The sequence below is a fragment of the Enoplosus armatus genome, chromosome 13 (genome assembly GCF_043641665.1).
Source record: "Enoplosus armatus isolate fEnoArm2 chromosome 13, fEnoArm2.hap1, whole genome shotgun sequence".
Lineage (NCBI taxonomy): Eukaryota > Metazoa > Chordata > Actinopteri > Centrarchiformes > Enoplosidae > Enoplosus > Enoplosus armatus.
The window spans coordinates 12,366,123-12,379,531 of NC_092192.1; the positions used below are offsets into that span (position 1 = coordinate 12,366,123).

The following is a 13,409-nucleotide window of genomic DNA, read 5'->3' on the forward strand; positions in this document are numbered from 1 at the left end:
GTGTGTGTGTGTGTGCGTGCGTGTGTGTGTGTGTGGTGGGCATGGCCATCCATCAATGTGCAGCAGGTTAATCGTCTGTTTTTCTCAGACACAAAGGCTCGTCCCGTTGCCAGTGACACCCCGGTGTGAGTGTGTGTGTGCGTATATGTGACGAGAAGGGGGCTGAAAACAGGATTAGTGTCATCAGGATCTAAGCCTGAACAGATTGACAGAAATAAAGTCCTGCTGTACAGTAAGTGGTCAGTTTGGCCTCACATTAAAAGCAATTTGAATATTAAAACAGGATTTCTGTGTGGTCAAAGACAGGTAATAAAGAGTATCTGATGAAGATTTATGAATGCCATCACTCAGGTCATCAGTTCTTGAATGCAACAAAGAGATTTGCTGTTTAACGTCAAAATTTGGAAGGAAAGCCTACATGTCTCCAGGGTGTGGCATATATCTGCTCTCTGGTCAAATTCTTCCTCTTGTTGCTTCAATCTCAATTTAAAGGTGTGTGTATATTCCTGGATAAATCTGACGTACTAACAGCTTTACATAATAGGTTGTCACGATTCACAGTATTAAAATTCCCCCAATACAGTTAAGAACATCAATTTATTGCCCACCCCTGCTGAGACGGAGGGGTGGATGTTTGTTTATCACAGTCTCACCATTGCAACTTGACCTGTTTACACACAGATTAACGCTGAAATAATCTGTGTGTCAAGGAAAATAATGTTTTTGTCTTTATATCTCATCAGTATGCATTTCTTCCTTTAATGCTTCCTGAGATTATTCAAAGATTAACAACCTTCGCACTCACAGTCCTTCCAAAAGGCAGTCTAATACTGCAACCAACGTCTTCATTATTTATGAATCTGTCTGTTACTTTTCCCATAATAGTTTAATCTGTAAAATGTGCAAACGTAGTGAAAATGTCAATTTATATGATATCAAACAGAGAAAAGCAGCAAATCCTCAGATTCCAGAAGCTGTTTTGCTTTGCCTTTTTGTTTGATAAATAATTAATTATAAAAATTGTCATTGATTAATTTTCTGCTCCATGGCAGTCTGGTTGAATAGTCACAAAATCTGGTGTTCCCCATCACTATCCCTCACCTGACTGTTTTTTTTTAAACACAATCATCCATATAGGGACTAGTCGAAAGAGGTGGCTTTCTGTGAGCTCCACACTGTCAGGAGTTCATACAGTGTGTGTGTGTGTGTGTGTACACCTACTACATGTGTCACCAGAGCCATGAACACTTACACACAGGTAATACCTGCACATGCCCTGTGGTGCACACTATCCTTTCGCTCAGCGCTGTGGTTAAGCCACAGTATTCATGGCCGCAGCCTGACCGCCCGGGGATTTTGACTAACTGTCCGCTTGTCTTCGATAAACAAAAGGCTCCGGCTCTAATGCATTTCAGAGCCACTCTTGCCTCTCGGCTTTTATCAGCTTAGCCACGCCGCTTTAATCGGACGGCCCTGTTTGTGTTGTCCTGTGTGTGTTTGTCTCAGAGCTCTGGTGATCCCCCTTCTTTGTCTCGTCAGGCCAGTGTCACCCAAAGAGGTTTATGATGGGGACGCGGGAGCCACAGCTGAGTAGATTAGTGTCTACAGTATGTGTGTGTGTGTGTGTGTGTGTGTGTGTGTGTGTGTGTGTGAGAGGGAAGAGGGAGGGGTCGTAATGTGTGTGTGTGTGTGTGCAACAGTCCTAAGGATCCTTCAGCTGTTGCAAGGGTGCATTTTTCTTTTTTTACCCACCACAGGTGTCCCATGGGAAATGTTTATGGTATGTGAGACAAGTGGCACATTGAGGTTGTAAAGCAACATAGATCCTTCCATAGCAGAGAGGCCAATTTTCATTAAGTCCCCCGGAGCTGAGAGCTTTAGGAATAAATCATACACCCCAGGCTCTGTGTAAATTACACATAAATGAACAAGAATGTTGGATTCTGTGGATTATTGTGGAATTATTTATCTAATTATAGTAATTTCAGTGTATTAATTCGGCTTTTCCAGCTAAGAAAAAGTTGTATATTGGCATGTATGCACAAATGAAACCAGACAGTAAGCAGGCGCATTTGAAAGACCAGACAGACACATAATGGATTCAGTATAAATATTTAAAATACTTTATACAGCATAGAAATCTCTTGACACTCAAACAAAACCATCCGTTACAAAATCTTACAAAAGACCCCCCTCCCCCCGAGTCTGTATCAATCTCAGTATCAACCCGAAAAAAAGGTACAAAGACGTCAATTTCAAATGTTGACAGTACAGTTCGACTCGTGAAACATTGCATGCAACTTTTCATTTGGACAGGAAGAGATTCTACAGTATCTTAACAGTGAGAAGCCTCGTGTGCCTGTGGAAGCCTTTTTCTGTAGAGTCACATAGTTTCATGGAGCAACTAACGTGTGTGAAAAATGTCGGTTTCATCAAACATTTTGGAATCCCTTCGTACAGAAGTGACAGGAACACAGGAGTCGCACTGTTATTTACAAGCACAATTTTCACATCACTCTCAGAGAGCTCTTGGCAAATACTCGTCATTTCGGTTAACACTTAAGACTATTGCACAAACTACAGCATTAAGACAAAAGGAAGTGAATAATTTTCATGGATGTTACGTGATTTTAGTAGCAGTTATCCCCCCACCTTCATACCCTCAGCCTTTGGGGAGGTTGATCAGTTTCATAAGGCTTTTTATGCTCTATTTTTTTTAATCTTTTCTTTTTTGTTTTTTGTTTTTCTTCAAAACTGACTCTGAACAGGCATATCCTGCTGTGAGAAAGCCACAACTAAGACTTTTACAGTTTCCCTGTGGGTTGCAGAGGTGATGTAACATTTGTATAGAAAAAGTTATAGCTGTGAATTATTATCAGTGTTGAGTGATGGTTCATGAGAACGCTATAAAAAGTGAGAGTATGACTCTGCTCTACTTCTATTTCAGTGTGTTGATTCTAATGCCGTTAACGCTCAGACACTGCAACGCTGTGGCAAAATCCACACAAGCATGTCCCGACCGACCTGCTGTTATACATTAACGTATGAATAATGCAGTGAGGTAAAAGATGGTAAACACCGTTGTTACTACAGGTTTTGGTTTTTTTAAGAATAGTGCAGTGCGCTTCTTCGTCCAGCCAGCATTGAGGATACAGTGTCAGCTGGCTGGAAGTCAGTGGGTGTCTTAGAGAGTTTTCAAAGAGACATAACATTTACACATGTAGTCAGGGTTAGGGTCGGGGTCTGTTAGCTGGTGTGAATCAGTGCGGCTCAATTAGTAACCAGTTACAGCAATATTACATAAGAGAGTATCTCAGCTCAGTCTATAATACAGTGTTTTGTGTGTATGCGTCTGCGTGCGTGTACACCTTGTTGGCAAGGCCCATATTACATGATGTCCCATGTCCACTCTGTATCTAGGACACAGCGAGGTTTAGTCATTGCTCAGGGATCCGTTTCAAATCTCATCTTCTCAGCGTCACCACCTCTTATTACATAATGAGAGCGGTGACGAGGGATAAAATATTTTGAAGCCTCTTTAATTTTCTTCTTTTTTTAAATGATCAAGTCTGTCATGAAAAGTGGCTCAGTCGCAATAAAGGGACAGTTCACAGTTCAAAAGGCCGCTCTGGAAGACCTCTCCAACAACAGTGAGTTCAGTTCGTCTTTCTTTCATTTTCTCTTGTCTGGTATCCCTCAGCAGAGGGTCTTGAGTGCACCTGAAGCACAGAGGAGAGTCTGCATGGGGTAGGGAGGCGGGGACACCACTTCCTCAACGACCTGTTCTGGCCGGAAGGAGAACGGCTGCAGCTGGACCTTCTTCTTTAGGATCTGTCCGATTCCCATAGAGGGGAACTTGCTGCGGTGCGTCGGACTGTCGGGGTCACTGCTGCTGCTGTTGGATGGAGGACTGAATGCCGAGGTGGGGTTGAGGGGACTAAAGGCGGACTTCGGAGGGCTGAAAGCCGAGCTGCCTGGGGGGCTTCCTACAGTGCTGGGGGGGCTGCCGCTGGTGTCAGAAGAACCGCACCAATCTGATGAGATGCTTTTCTTGGGCTGCGGGTTGACAATGAGGACGGGAGGGCTGGGGATTGTGGCCTTCTTCAAGTAAGAGGAGTCGGGTTGGAAGGCAGAGACGTGGCGGGGCGGGGACAGAGTCCCGTTGGTCAGCTTGTACCAGGGTGAAGCTGGGGTGTCTTCAATTTGCTCGGCTTTGGAGAGGGAGCCGAAGGAATGCATGCCGATCGGTGACGGTGCCGGTGGAGCGGGAATGTTGTGTTCTGGGCTTGTATTGACTTGTGGGAGGGTGGCCAAGCGCCTCCGTTGCTGAGGGGTGTTGTGAAAGAGAGGATGGATCTCTAGATATTCCATGGAGGAAGAAGCGACGGTGCCGGGTGGTGCCAGAGGCGAATTACGATGGCCGCCAGTTATGGCACGCAATAGACCTGAGGAGGAAATGAGAGGCATCTCAACATTTCTGAAATACTGTACTTTGATGTTTGTCAAGCAAACATTTGTAATATTCGTTTTTGCTCAACTCACTTCAACTGTATGAAAGGTTGCAGCCTCTCTGAATACTTTTGGCTGAGTGCCCTACGTGTCTAGCTTCTAAATGTCATGTCAGCGAAGACATACAATACCTCTCAGACATAATCATCAACAAGTAGGTGAAAAGGTATGAGAACAATCTGCTATGATTTTAACCTTGGTAAGACCAGCTTGTCCTGACATGCTGGCTCTGGAACAGCCTACAGCCTTTCTCTATACAGCTTATAGGCAAATGAGGAGAGGGAAAGGAGGTTAGGCCTCAGCTTTTCCCCCTGGGTCCTTGTTTGTAATGTGTAACCACCTATTACTCTTGGTTCAAATTCAGTTTAACTCCAAATTATATACTTACTTCTCTATTATACTCTCCCAGTCATTTCACTGTCACTGTCACCAGGTATATTAAATAAAATATTAAATATATTAAATTAAAACAGTGTTTTTCAGTTAATTCCCTACGATTGACTGGCAACTTGTCCAGGACGTTTCCTCTCAGATGGGTGGATGGATGGACGGACGGACAAACAATGGATGGATGGATGGATGGATGGATGGATGGAAGGATGGATGGAAGGAGGGGTGGATGGATGGGCGGATGACTGGGGAACTACGTGTGTGTCGTTGCTGTACAAGAACATGCATGCTCAGTCAACCTACCCTGTATGAATAAAGGTACATAAAATAAGTAATGTGGCACTTTTCATAACAGATGTACTGTATCTTATTATCTTTTGTGTTTTTGCACTGCACCACATGATTCCTCACCTGTTCTGTGTTTCTTCTCCTTGCTGGGCCCCTTGCTAACAGCCAGGTAGACGGGCGTCTGTTTGGGAGGGATGGTGAGCTTGTCGACGTGCTTCCTCCACTGGGTCTGGAAGTATTCACTTTTCTGCTTTTCTCCTTTCTTTTTCTCCTGGAACTGCATCTCCTAAACACACAAACACAGCAAACCACTCATTACTGCAGCACTTGGCATTTGAAAAACCTGTTGTTGCTCAACCAGATTTATCACCTCATAATTCTTGCACTCATGTAACCCTTTTCTATGCACACTAACTAAATCCAGGTGTCATTAAGATACACTTTGGAATTCCAGGTAGAGTATTTCTGCAAGAGTTCACATTGTTTCCTCAGTTTTTGAGAACGGCATGGGAGAGGTGTTAGCTACGATCCCCTTACCCTGTACTCTTTAGAGAGTCTCTTCATTTTCTTGTTGAGGAGGAAGTAGACAGCCAGAGTGTGGCAGGCGCGGTTGGTGAGGACGGCGCTCAGCACCTCGCTGTGCTTGTAGCCCATCTTCTCCGTCATATGCAGCAACACCGTGTGGTTTATTTCCTCGATGTGGATCCTCAACACAGAAAGGGAACGCAGAGCGGGAAAGTTAATATTTTGTGATGCTTTAAATTGAATAAACATTCAGAAAACAAAAATGTGCTACAATAGCGTTTCAAATGTGAGTGAGTCTACCTGTTGAGGTACGGTGCCCCTGTGTTCTTGTTGGCCAGCTGTAGCCAGGAATCCGCCATCACCTGATGGATATTGGGACGCTTGTTGGGATCTGGCTCAAGAAGCTTCTTCAGCAGACAGATGGCAGCTGAAACAGAGAGAGGGAGATTACATATTCATACGCTGCCACCGACACTCAACTCACTGCACAAAGAGGAACGTTTTCAAATAACTGAAATCTGTTGTTACATTGCATATTTTCCTTCAGAAATGTGACTACTCTTCTGATTTCTAACATTAAATATTGCCTCATAGCACACCACTGAAAGTCATTTGCTGCAGAGAAACAAGTTCCCTTTGTCTTGACAAACAGTGCACATACCCATGGCCCTTATCCGCTTTCATTCTGTTGTTACATAACACAGAGGAGATAACACATCTGTCATTAGCTTGATTAGTTAGATAAGTGGGTTAAACCATCCCTTACTTTGCATATTAGAGTGACGCTGTTGTGACACGCTGAGAAGCATCTGCCATATGAGCGTCACTATTTCCAGCTAAGTGCTTACACACCTGTGGCCCCAAGCTTATTTTTTCCCTCCTCATTTCCTCATCTTGCTTCACGCAACAGCATTGTCCCACTACATGTATGTATGTATGTACAATGTGCACATGTTATAACTCAGTACGATGAATTAGCTTTAAATATGCAAATATATTGTAATTCTACTGAACTGACTACAATGAAAGAATAAGAAGTCTATTATTTATTTTTTCAAAACCAAAAAAAAAGTGGGCGGCCACTTTTCAGGAACTCTGACAAGTGCTTCAAGGGTAGTAACATCATTTTCGTTTTGATGCAGTGCCAGCGACTTAATGCTTGTTATTTTTGGCAGGCTTGTTAGTACTCTGTCAATATGTTTCCTGTACACATTTTGACTCCTTACATGTTGTTGCTTACACTGTGTTTTTTTTCCCTCTTCTTGACTACTAATGGTGTTGAATTTGCACTCTAAAGAAATTTTACCGTTTAGATTTCATAGAGTGTTATTTGAGCATGCACTTAATATCTCAAAGGTAAGTGCGGTGGTGACTGACGATGATTGTATTGTGGTAAGTCAGCCAAGTTCTTATATAATATAAATGCTTTGTTCGTTGCATGTGTGCATGTACGCAACACTGATCAACTGTTTCTATTTCATTTCTGTAAACTCACTGCTGTTTACGTTTAAGTAGGCAAGATGTCTGACGGCATCGTTCCTTCTTAGATTTAAAAGAGCAGTTATAAATTCAAGGAGTCTAATTTCTTGTTTTGATGGTGCTACCATTTTTCCAAGGTCTTCAGCCATTTTCTTTCCTTTTTAGTTGGGTTAGCTTTTCGTGTGTCTCTTTCATTGAATTTGTAAATGTCAATATTCTTTCAGTCTCTCATGTCCAATCATGACCTGAAATTGTCTTGTTTACATGACACTATAAAATCACTCCCCGCTCTGATCAGTTCTACCCTGAGGGGTGATCACTGTGATTTGTGGGTATCTGAGTGGGCACAAAGGAACACCTTGTCATCTATGATTTATCTGCACATGGGTGCGCATTTGAGCGTTCAGTGTTTTACCTGTGGAGAGTGAGGGAGGTAGAGGGTTCATCTCCTTGTCCACCATCTTCTGGTGCAGGGCTCGGAGACTGAAGGGCTCCACGGTGAACGGGAGAGTCCCAGTCAACATTGCGTACATGTTCACACCGCTGGAAGATCAAAATACACACTTCAGCTCTATGCGCAAATAAACAAATATATTTAAACAAGTTCATATTTGACAGCAACTGGTTACATTTCAATAAAGGAGAATACACTCACATGGACCACACATCCACCTTCGGCCCATACTTCTTCCTGGAGAGCAGCTCTGGCGCAGCATAAGCCGGGCTTCCACACTGGGTGCTGAATGGGTCTGAGTATCCTAAGATGCCTGCGCAGTTACTGAGGCCAAAATCTGAGGGACAGAAGAGGTGGGGTGAGTGTTGTTTCTGGGTTTATTACTGTCTTTTCTGCTCACCCGATAAACGAGTCGCCTCATCACAGTGTTACACACACAAACAGAAGCAGATTAGCACTATGGTGAGAGCTCGTAAGGGTTTTAACAGGATATTTAATTGCTTTTAACCCTTCACCACATGTGGGAGACTGACACTCTGCATGTCCCACTCCAACTGAGAAAATCCTTTTATTTCTACTGTAAACTAACGGGCATCAAAGGCCTTTTATTATTAGCTTGCTGTGGAAAACTTTGTGCTTATGAATTAATTAATGGAATTTCTGTATGAGGTTTTATTCAGAGAAATTGAAGAAGAAGCAGAAACAGAGATTTGAGGCTAGATATTTAAATGTAAGAGGTCTTGCGTTACCTATGAGCTTTATGTTGTCCTGCTCATCCAACAGGAGGTTTTCTATCTTCAGATCCCTGTGAGACGGAGAGAGAAAAAGTAGATGTCAAAGCCTGCACAGCGTCAGTGATTACATTAGATAACTTATCTCAGCCACCATCATCATACAGTGCACAAGCAGGAGAGGTCACCCCCCCCCCCACTCCCAACATATACACACATACCCCTCCCAATGTGGGTCACGCTGGCTGATTTTCAGGGTCTATTGTGTGCCTCTTAGAAATCCTGTTATACAGTTATCTACATAGGCCATCTCACCAGGATAGAAATTTAGTTCCCAGGCTCTGAGCGACAAAGAATTCAATATTCCCGGGAAGAGCTTTGTAAAATTTATATTTGGAATTTGATTTAAAGATGCAGTTTCTGTGTTTGTTTTCTCTAAATCAAATCAAACATTTTATCTGCAGATGTAACAGTATTTGTAGGAGAAATGCACTGGAATGATTCACATGGAAATCCAGCTGTTGTGTAAATCTTTCTTTTAATCATATTTATTTTTTGAAGAAATTCTTAGCCGCTCTCTTCTGGAAACCTCTTAAAGCTTGGCAGTGCAGTTTATTGAGCTGACAAATATGGTTATTTGTGGATTAACAGTAATGTGCACAATAAAGACTTAACCCACGCTTTGAGAAAGAGGATCATGTCTGACCACCGAGATCTTTATGTCAGCTTTAAGCCATTAACAGCACGAAGCTATGGATGGCGAACTGTCAATATATTTTGAGGCATTTATACAAACTCTGCTCTAACATTGAAGACCAATGTGTGTGTGTGTGTGTGTGTGTGTGTGTGTGTGTGTGTGTGTGTGTGTTTTTTCCTCTATCTGCATATGTTTGCCTTATTTTAAGTGGGTTTTTTTTTACCTGTGCACCACACCCGCCCTGTGCAGGTGTTCAACGGCCAGCACCAACTGCCGGATGTATTTCTGAGTCTCCCTCTCATCCAGGCGTTTCTTGTCGTAGATGCGGTTCATGAGGTTCCCGCCGGGACACAGCTCCATCACCAGGTAGTAGCTGTTCTCTGTCTCCAGGATGTCCAGCAGCTGCGTGATGTTGGGGTGGCGGATCATCTGCTGGATGTGGCCCTCCCTCCGCAGGTTCTTGGTAACATACGAGTCCTTCTTGGCCTTCCGCTTGTCAATCACCTTCACCGCCACCTGGAGAAACAAGTGAGGATGTTATTTTCTTAAAGCTTGCACCATATGATATTGTGAATAATACCCATGGAGAATAGAGTGCACTGCTGTGTCTTGGAGAGAGGTTTTTAGAGAGCTGTAGTGTAACAGGTGATGAGCTACTGGCAGGGTATATAACTCGACACTGACCTCTCCCTCACAGCTGCTCCCAATGTGGGGCAACCCAGGCGCGATAGGGCCCTGAGGCTGCAGGAGGGGGAAGTGTGCGTGTGTGTTGGAGGGGTTACTGAACCATCATAAACTGGGGGGAAAGCAAATGTTACCCTATCTGTTGAGAAGGCGCCAAGGCCAAATGGAAAGTTAATATTCCCCCATTTGGCGCGGAGTTTAGTTACAGCTAAACACACGTGAGGAGCGGCGACAAATGTAGAGACAAGACTGAGGAAGGATTACGAAGTATTACGGGCCTGCTCCTTTTCTCACGCCAATTCAAGAGACTGAGGAGAACACAGTCCCAGTCAGAAGTTTTATCTTCTTCCTATAATTATTCATCCCAGCATCTTCTGTCTGTGTTCCTCTGCCCTTGTTGTCTCATTGGAGAAGAAACCTGCAGAATCTCATCATAAAACGTGTCCTTTACCTTTATGACAAACACTTTGCTTCCTCGCTAATTACATTCAATAACGTACCCATCTACTCTATTCCATCCTTTTGCCCGTTTCTCCTTCTCTCCCGTCTAGACTGAGTTCAAGAGCATGGCTACCATACACAGCAAATCATCTCAAGGAGAGCCCACAGACATGGAAAGGCACGACCACTGAAACTAATCACCATATCCATTAATGAAATGGTGAGGGCCAAAGTGGTTGTGTGTGTGTGTGTCCTCTTTCTTCTGTCCTTCAGCTTGTCTTTCTTTTTTACTTTCGTCCTTTCATCTCTGATAATTGATTCACCTCTGAAAACCTTTTTACAGCTGCTAATTAAACCTGGCTGTGAGTGTGTGTGTGTGTGTGTGTGTGTGTGTGTGTGTGTGTGTTGAGCCGTCACAATACAGTAATAGATGGCCCGTGTTTACGCCAGGCAGCGTGGATAAGAGAAGGGGTGCAGGGTATGTATGGGGGGATGGGGCACTGTATTTACAGTAGTCTATATGAGGAGAGGAGGGGGGGTGGGGATGTAGAGGGGGAGGGGTGTGCCCAGCCAGGGGGCTTCTGGGGGATTCAGTTGTTTATCAGGCGCCCCTCAGACAGAAAAGGGGGGAGGTGGGGGGAGTATGGAGGGGAAAGTGGGTTACAGACATCAAAAACACATGCATATGACCTCCCCAGCCCTCTGACCATGACAGCACCATCCCTCACCTCTCCTCACTTTCATACCCCCTGCCTTTAAACACACACAAACACACCCAGTCTCTCATCCCTGCATCCACACTGACTTTCTAGTGATGCTAAAAAAAGGATCTCGGAGTCCTCCTGTACCCCCCCCCAATGATACCCTTTTACTTGAATAAACTCACTGCCCTCCACTCCCTCCCAGCGCCTGCAGGACCCTGTATCCCACTGAATGAGAGAGAGAGAGTAAAGAGAGGGAGAGAGCATGTGATGTGCTTGGTTGTGTGATTGCCAGTGTTTGCATCATCCTCAACAAAGAGAGTGAGGGGAGAGGAGAGGAGCGCTTTCTTTTCTCCTCATAGGCAACAGAAGGGAGGGGGTCGGCACAGGATGAGCTAATCTTTAATATACTTTAATATGCTAATTGCTCATTTCAGTGGCACATATTCTGTTTTACACATGCACAAACAGACATGAGTCTACACAGGAACACCTAAGGAAAGTATTGTGTTCCAATATGCAAATTCCCTGGCTGCTCCTCAAAAAAAGCCTGGAGAGACAAAGGCAACCAGTGGCCAATGGTAGCCCATATCAAAGCCCTGCGCTGGCAGAATCATAATGAGGCTGAAGCCCATTTATCAACGACATGATTTCATATGCAAGTAGCTGCTCTCTTCTCTCATAGGCCGGGCAATTTCCCTCTCCGTCCCTATCACCGGCGTGCGCGCCCTCAGCGGTGAGATCACCAGCAGCAGCAAACAAAGCAAGACGTTCAGAAACCCCAAGAAGCGAACAACTAGTTGCCCAACACATGTTAGGAAAAAGACAGGCAGCTCTCTCTGTCTCTCTCTCACACACAAAAAGTAAATATTGTCGCAAGAGGTTGGCTAGAAAACAAGCCCTGCTGTGCATATAGCGGAGTTCAACAGCTGCTGGTGCCGCATGAGCTCATTACCAAAGCCCTCCATCGCAAACAAGGCTGATTACTTTCTCCGAGAAAGCCAAAGAGACTGATTAGATTGGCACGTTGCAAAATCGTAATGTATGGATAAAGTGTCAATATAAATGGGCGATGAGGTTTTCTTGGTTGACATGCAGGCATGAGCCAAGTGACAGCTGACACTGTCCACTGAAATGAAATTTAAAACCATATCAGACCCCTTGCTGCATGCCACTCGTTGTTGTTAAATGTTAATAGGCAGTTACAGTCAGAGCAAACTCAGCTGGTTCCCCAAAAGGAAAAACATTTATTTCCTTAGAAGTTGTTTTTTTGATTTACACGTTTAAGTGCATTCATTATTATACATTCATAAGGTGCATTTAAATTATGCTAAGATATACAAAATATATTAACCTACACACATTTTTAACTAACTGCATTGCCACTTTGTGACCCCCCGCAGTCCGCTTACCTTCTCCCCAGTCAACGCGTGGAGACCTTCTCTAACTTTGGCGAACGATCCTTCTCCCAGCTTCCTCCCGATCAGATAGTTCCCGACCCGTTTGGTGTGGTAAAAGTTCTTGAGGATATCCGCTGCGGGACTGCATAGGGAGGCCGGGAGGATGCTCTCGTTCCCGGCGCTATTTGGGGTTTTACCCTCATATAACCCGTGGCTGTTGTCCACTACCATGTCGCTGTCTGCAACTGGCATAACAGCTCCCTTGTCAAATCGCCTCCTTTTAACAAGGGAGAGAACTACGCAGCTCGTCTCTCGCCCAGCTTAAAGCCAGGTGTTAAATGCTTAACGTCCGGTGAAGTGCGTGAACTCCGGTCGGCCTGCGTCTCGCCCCTAATAGCAAATTAAGGGAAGCGGAGCTCGCGCCACCTGTTCACCCAAAGCATCCAGGGAGCGCACTCAGCAGGTTCCGAGACAAGTCTTGATGAGTGTCTCAGCTTAGATTTAAATGACACAGAAAAAATGCCAGACTCAATCATGGGAAGTTATTAACTGACGCACCTGCCTTAATACTTGTGAGAGGGTTTTAAAAATCTGAGGCTCAGTCGGAGGCTATCACTCTGCGTCCCTTCTCCGTGCGCGAGCGTCTCCTGAATAGTCTGCGTGCAGGCAGCGTGTTATTCAGTTTGAACTGACTTTACCGGTCCTCTAGGTGGGCGTTTCTTAGTGTGAAACACACACACATAGGCTACACAAACACACAGCCCCTCACACCGTGGTGGTAGCCGGGGTGATTTTCAATCCAATCAGCTCAGGCGGGCGGAGCACGTGTGAGAACAAGGGGGACAACCCCACCCGGTACCGCTGCCCCGCCGTTTCACATGGTGCGCTCAGACTGTACACGGCTATGAACAAAGAATATGTTTGTAGCATGAAGAGAGAGAAGCGACACTGTCATTACATATAGGCTATGTGTTATTAAATAAGTTCCTGTAACATGGTCTCTGGGTGTGTATCTCATAACTGTAATGTTCATTTAGGTAATTGTGCGTAAATTATCCAAATGTTCTATTCTATATTATATATATACGGATATTCTTATATCCGTTACAC

The 13,409-nt window shown here is 44.4% G+C and overlaps 1 protein-coding gene across 1 annotated transcript; it reads right to left on the reverse strand.

Annotated features, from left to right (window-relative positions):
* Window positions 1-3,696: 3,696 nt before the first annotated feature.
* Window positions 3,697-12,551, reverse strand: hunk (hormonally up-regulated Neu-associated kinase). The gene is made up of 9 exons (XM_070918000.1): window positions 12,312-12,551; window positions 9,297-9,589; window positions 8,395-8,450; window positions 7,847-7,982; window positions 7,607-7,734; window positions 6,013-6,139; window positions 5,725-5,893; window positions 5,311-5,473; window positions 3,697-4,445 (listed from the first exon to the last, which is right to left on the reverse strand). Exons 1-9 carry the CDS (start codon window positions 12,549-12,551, stop codon window positions 3,697-3,699), a joined length of 2,061 nt encoding a protein of 686 aa, XP_070774101.1.
* Between the last annotated feature and the right edge of the window lie 858 nt (window positions 12,552-13,409).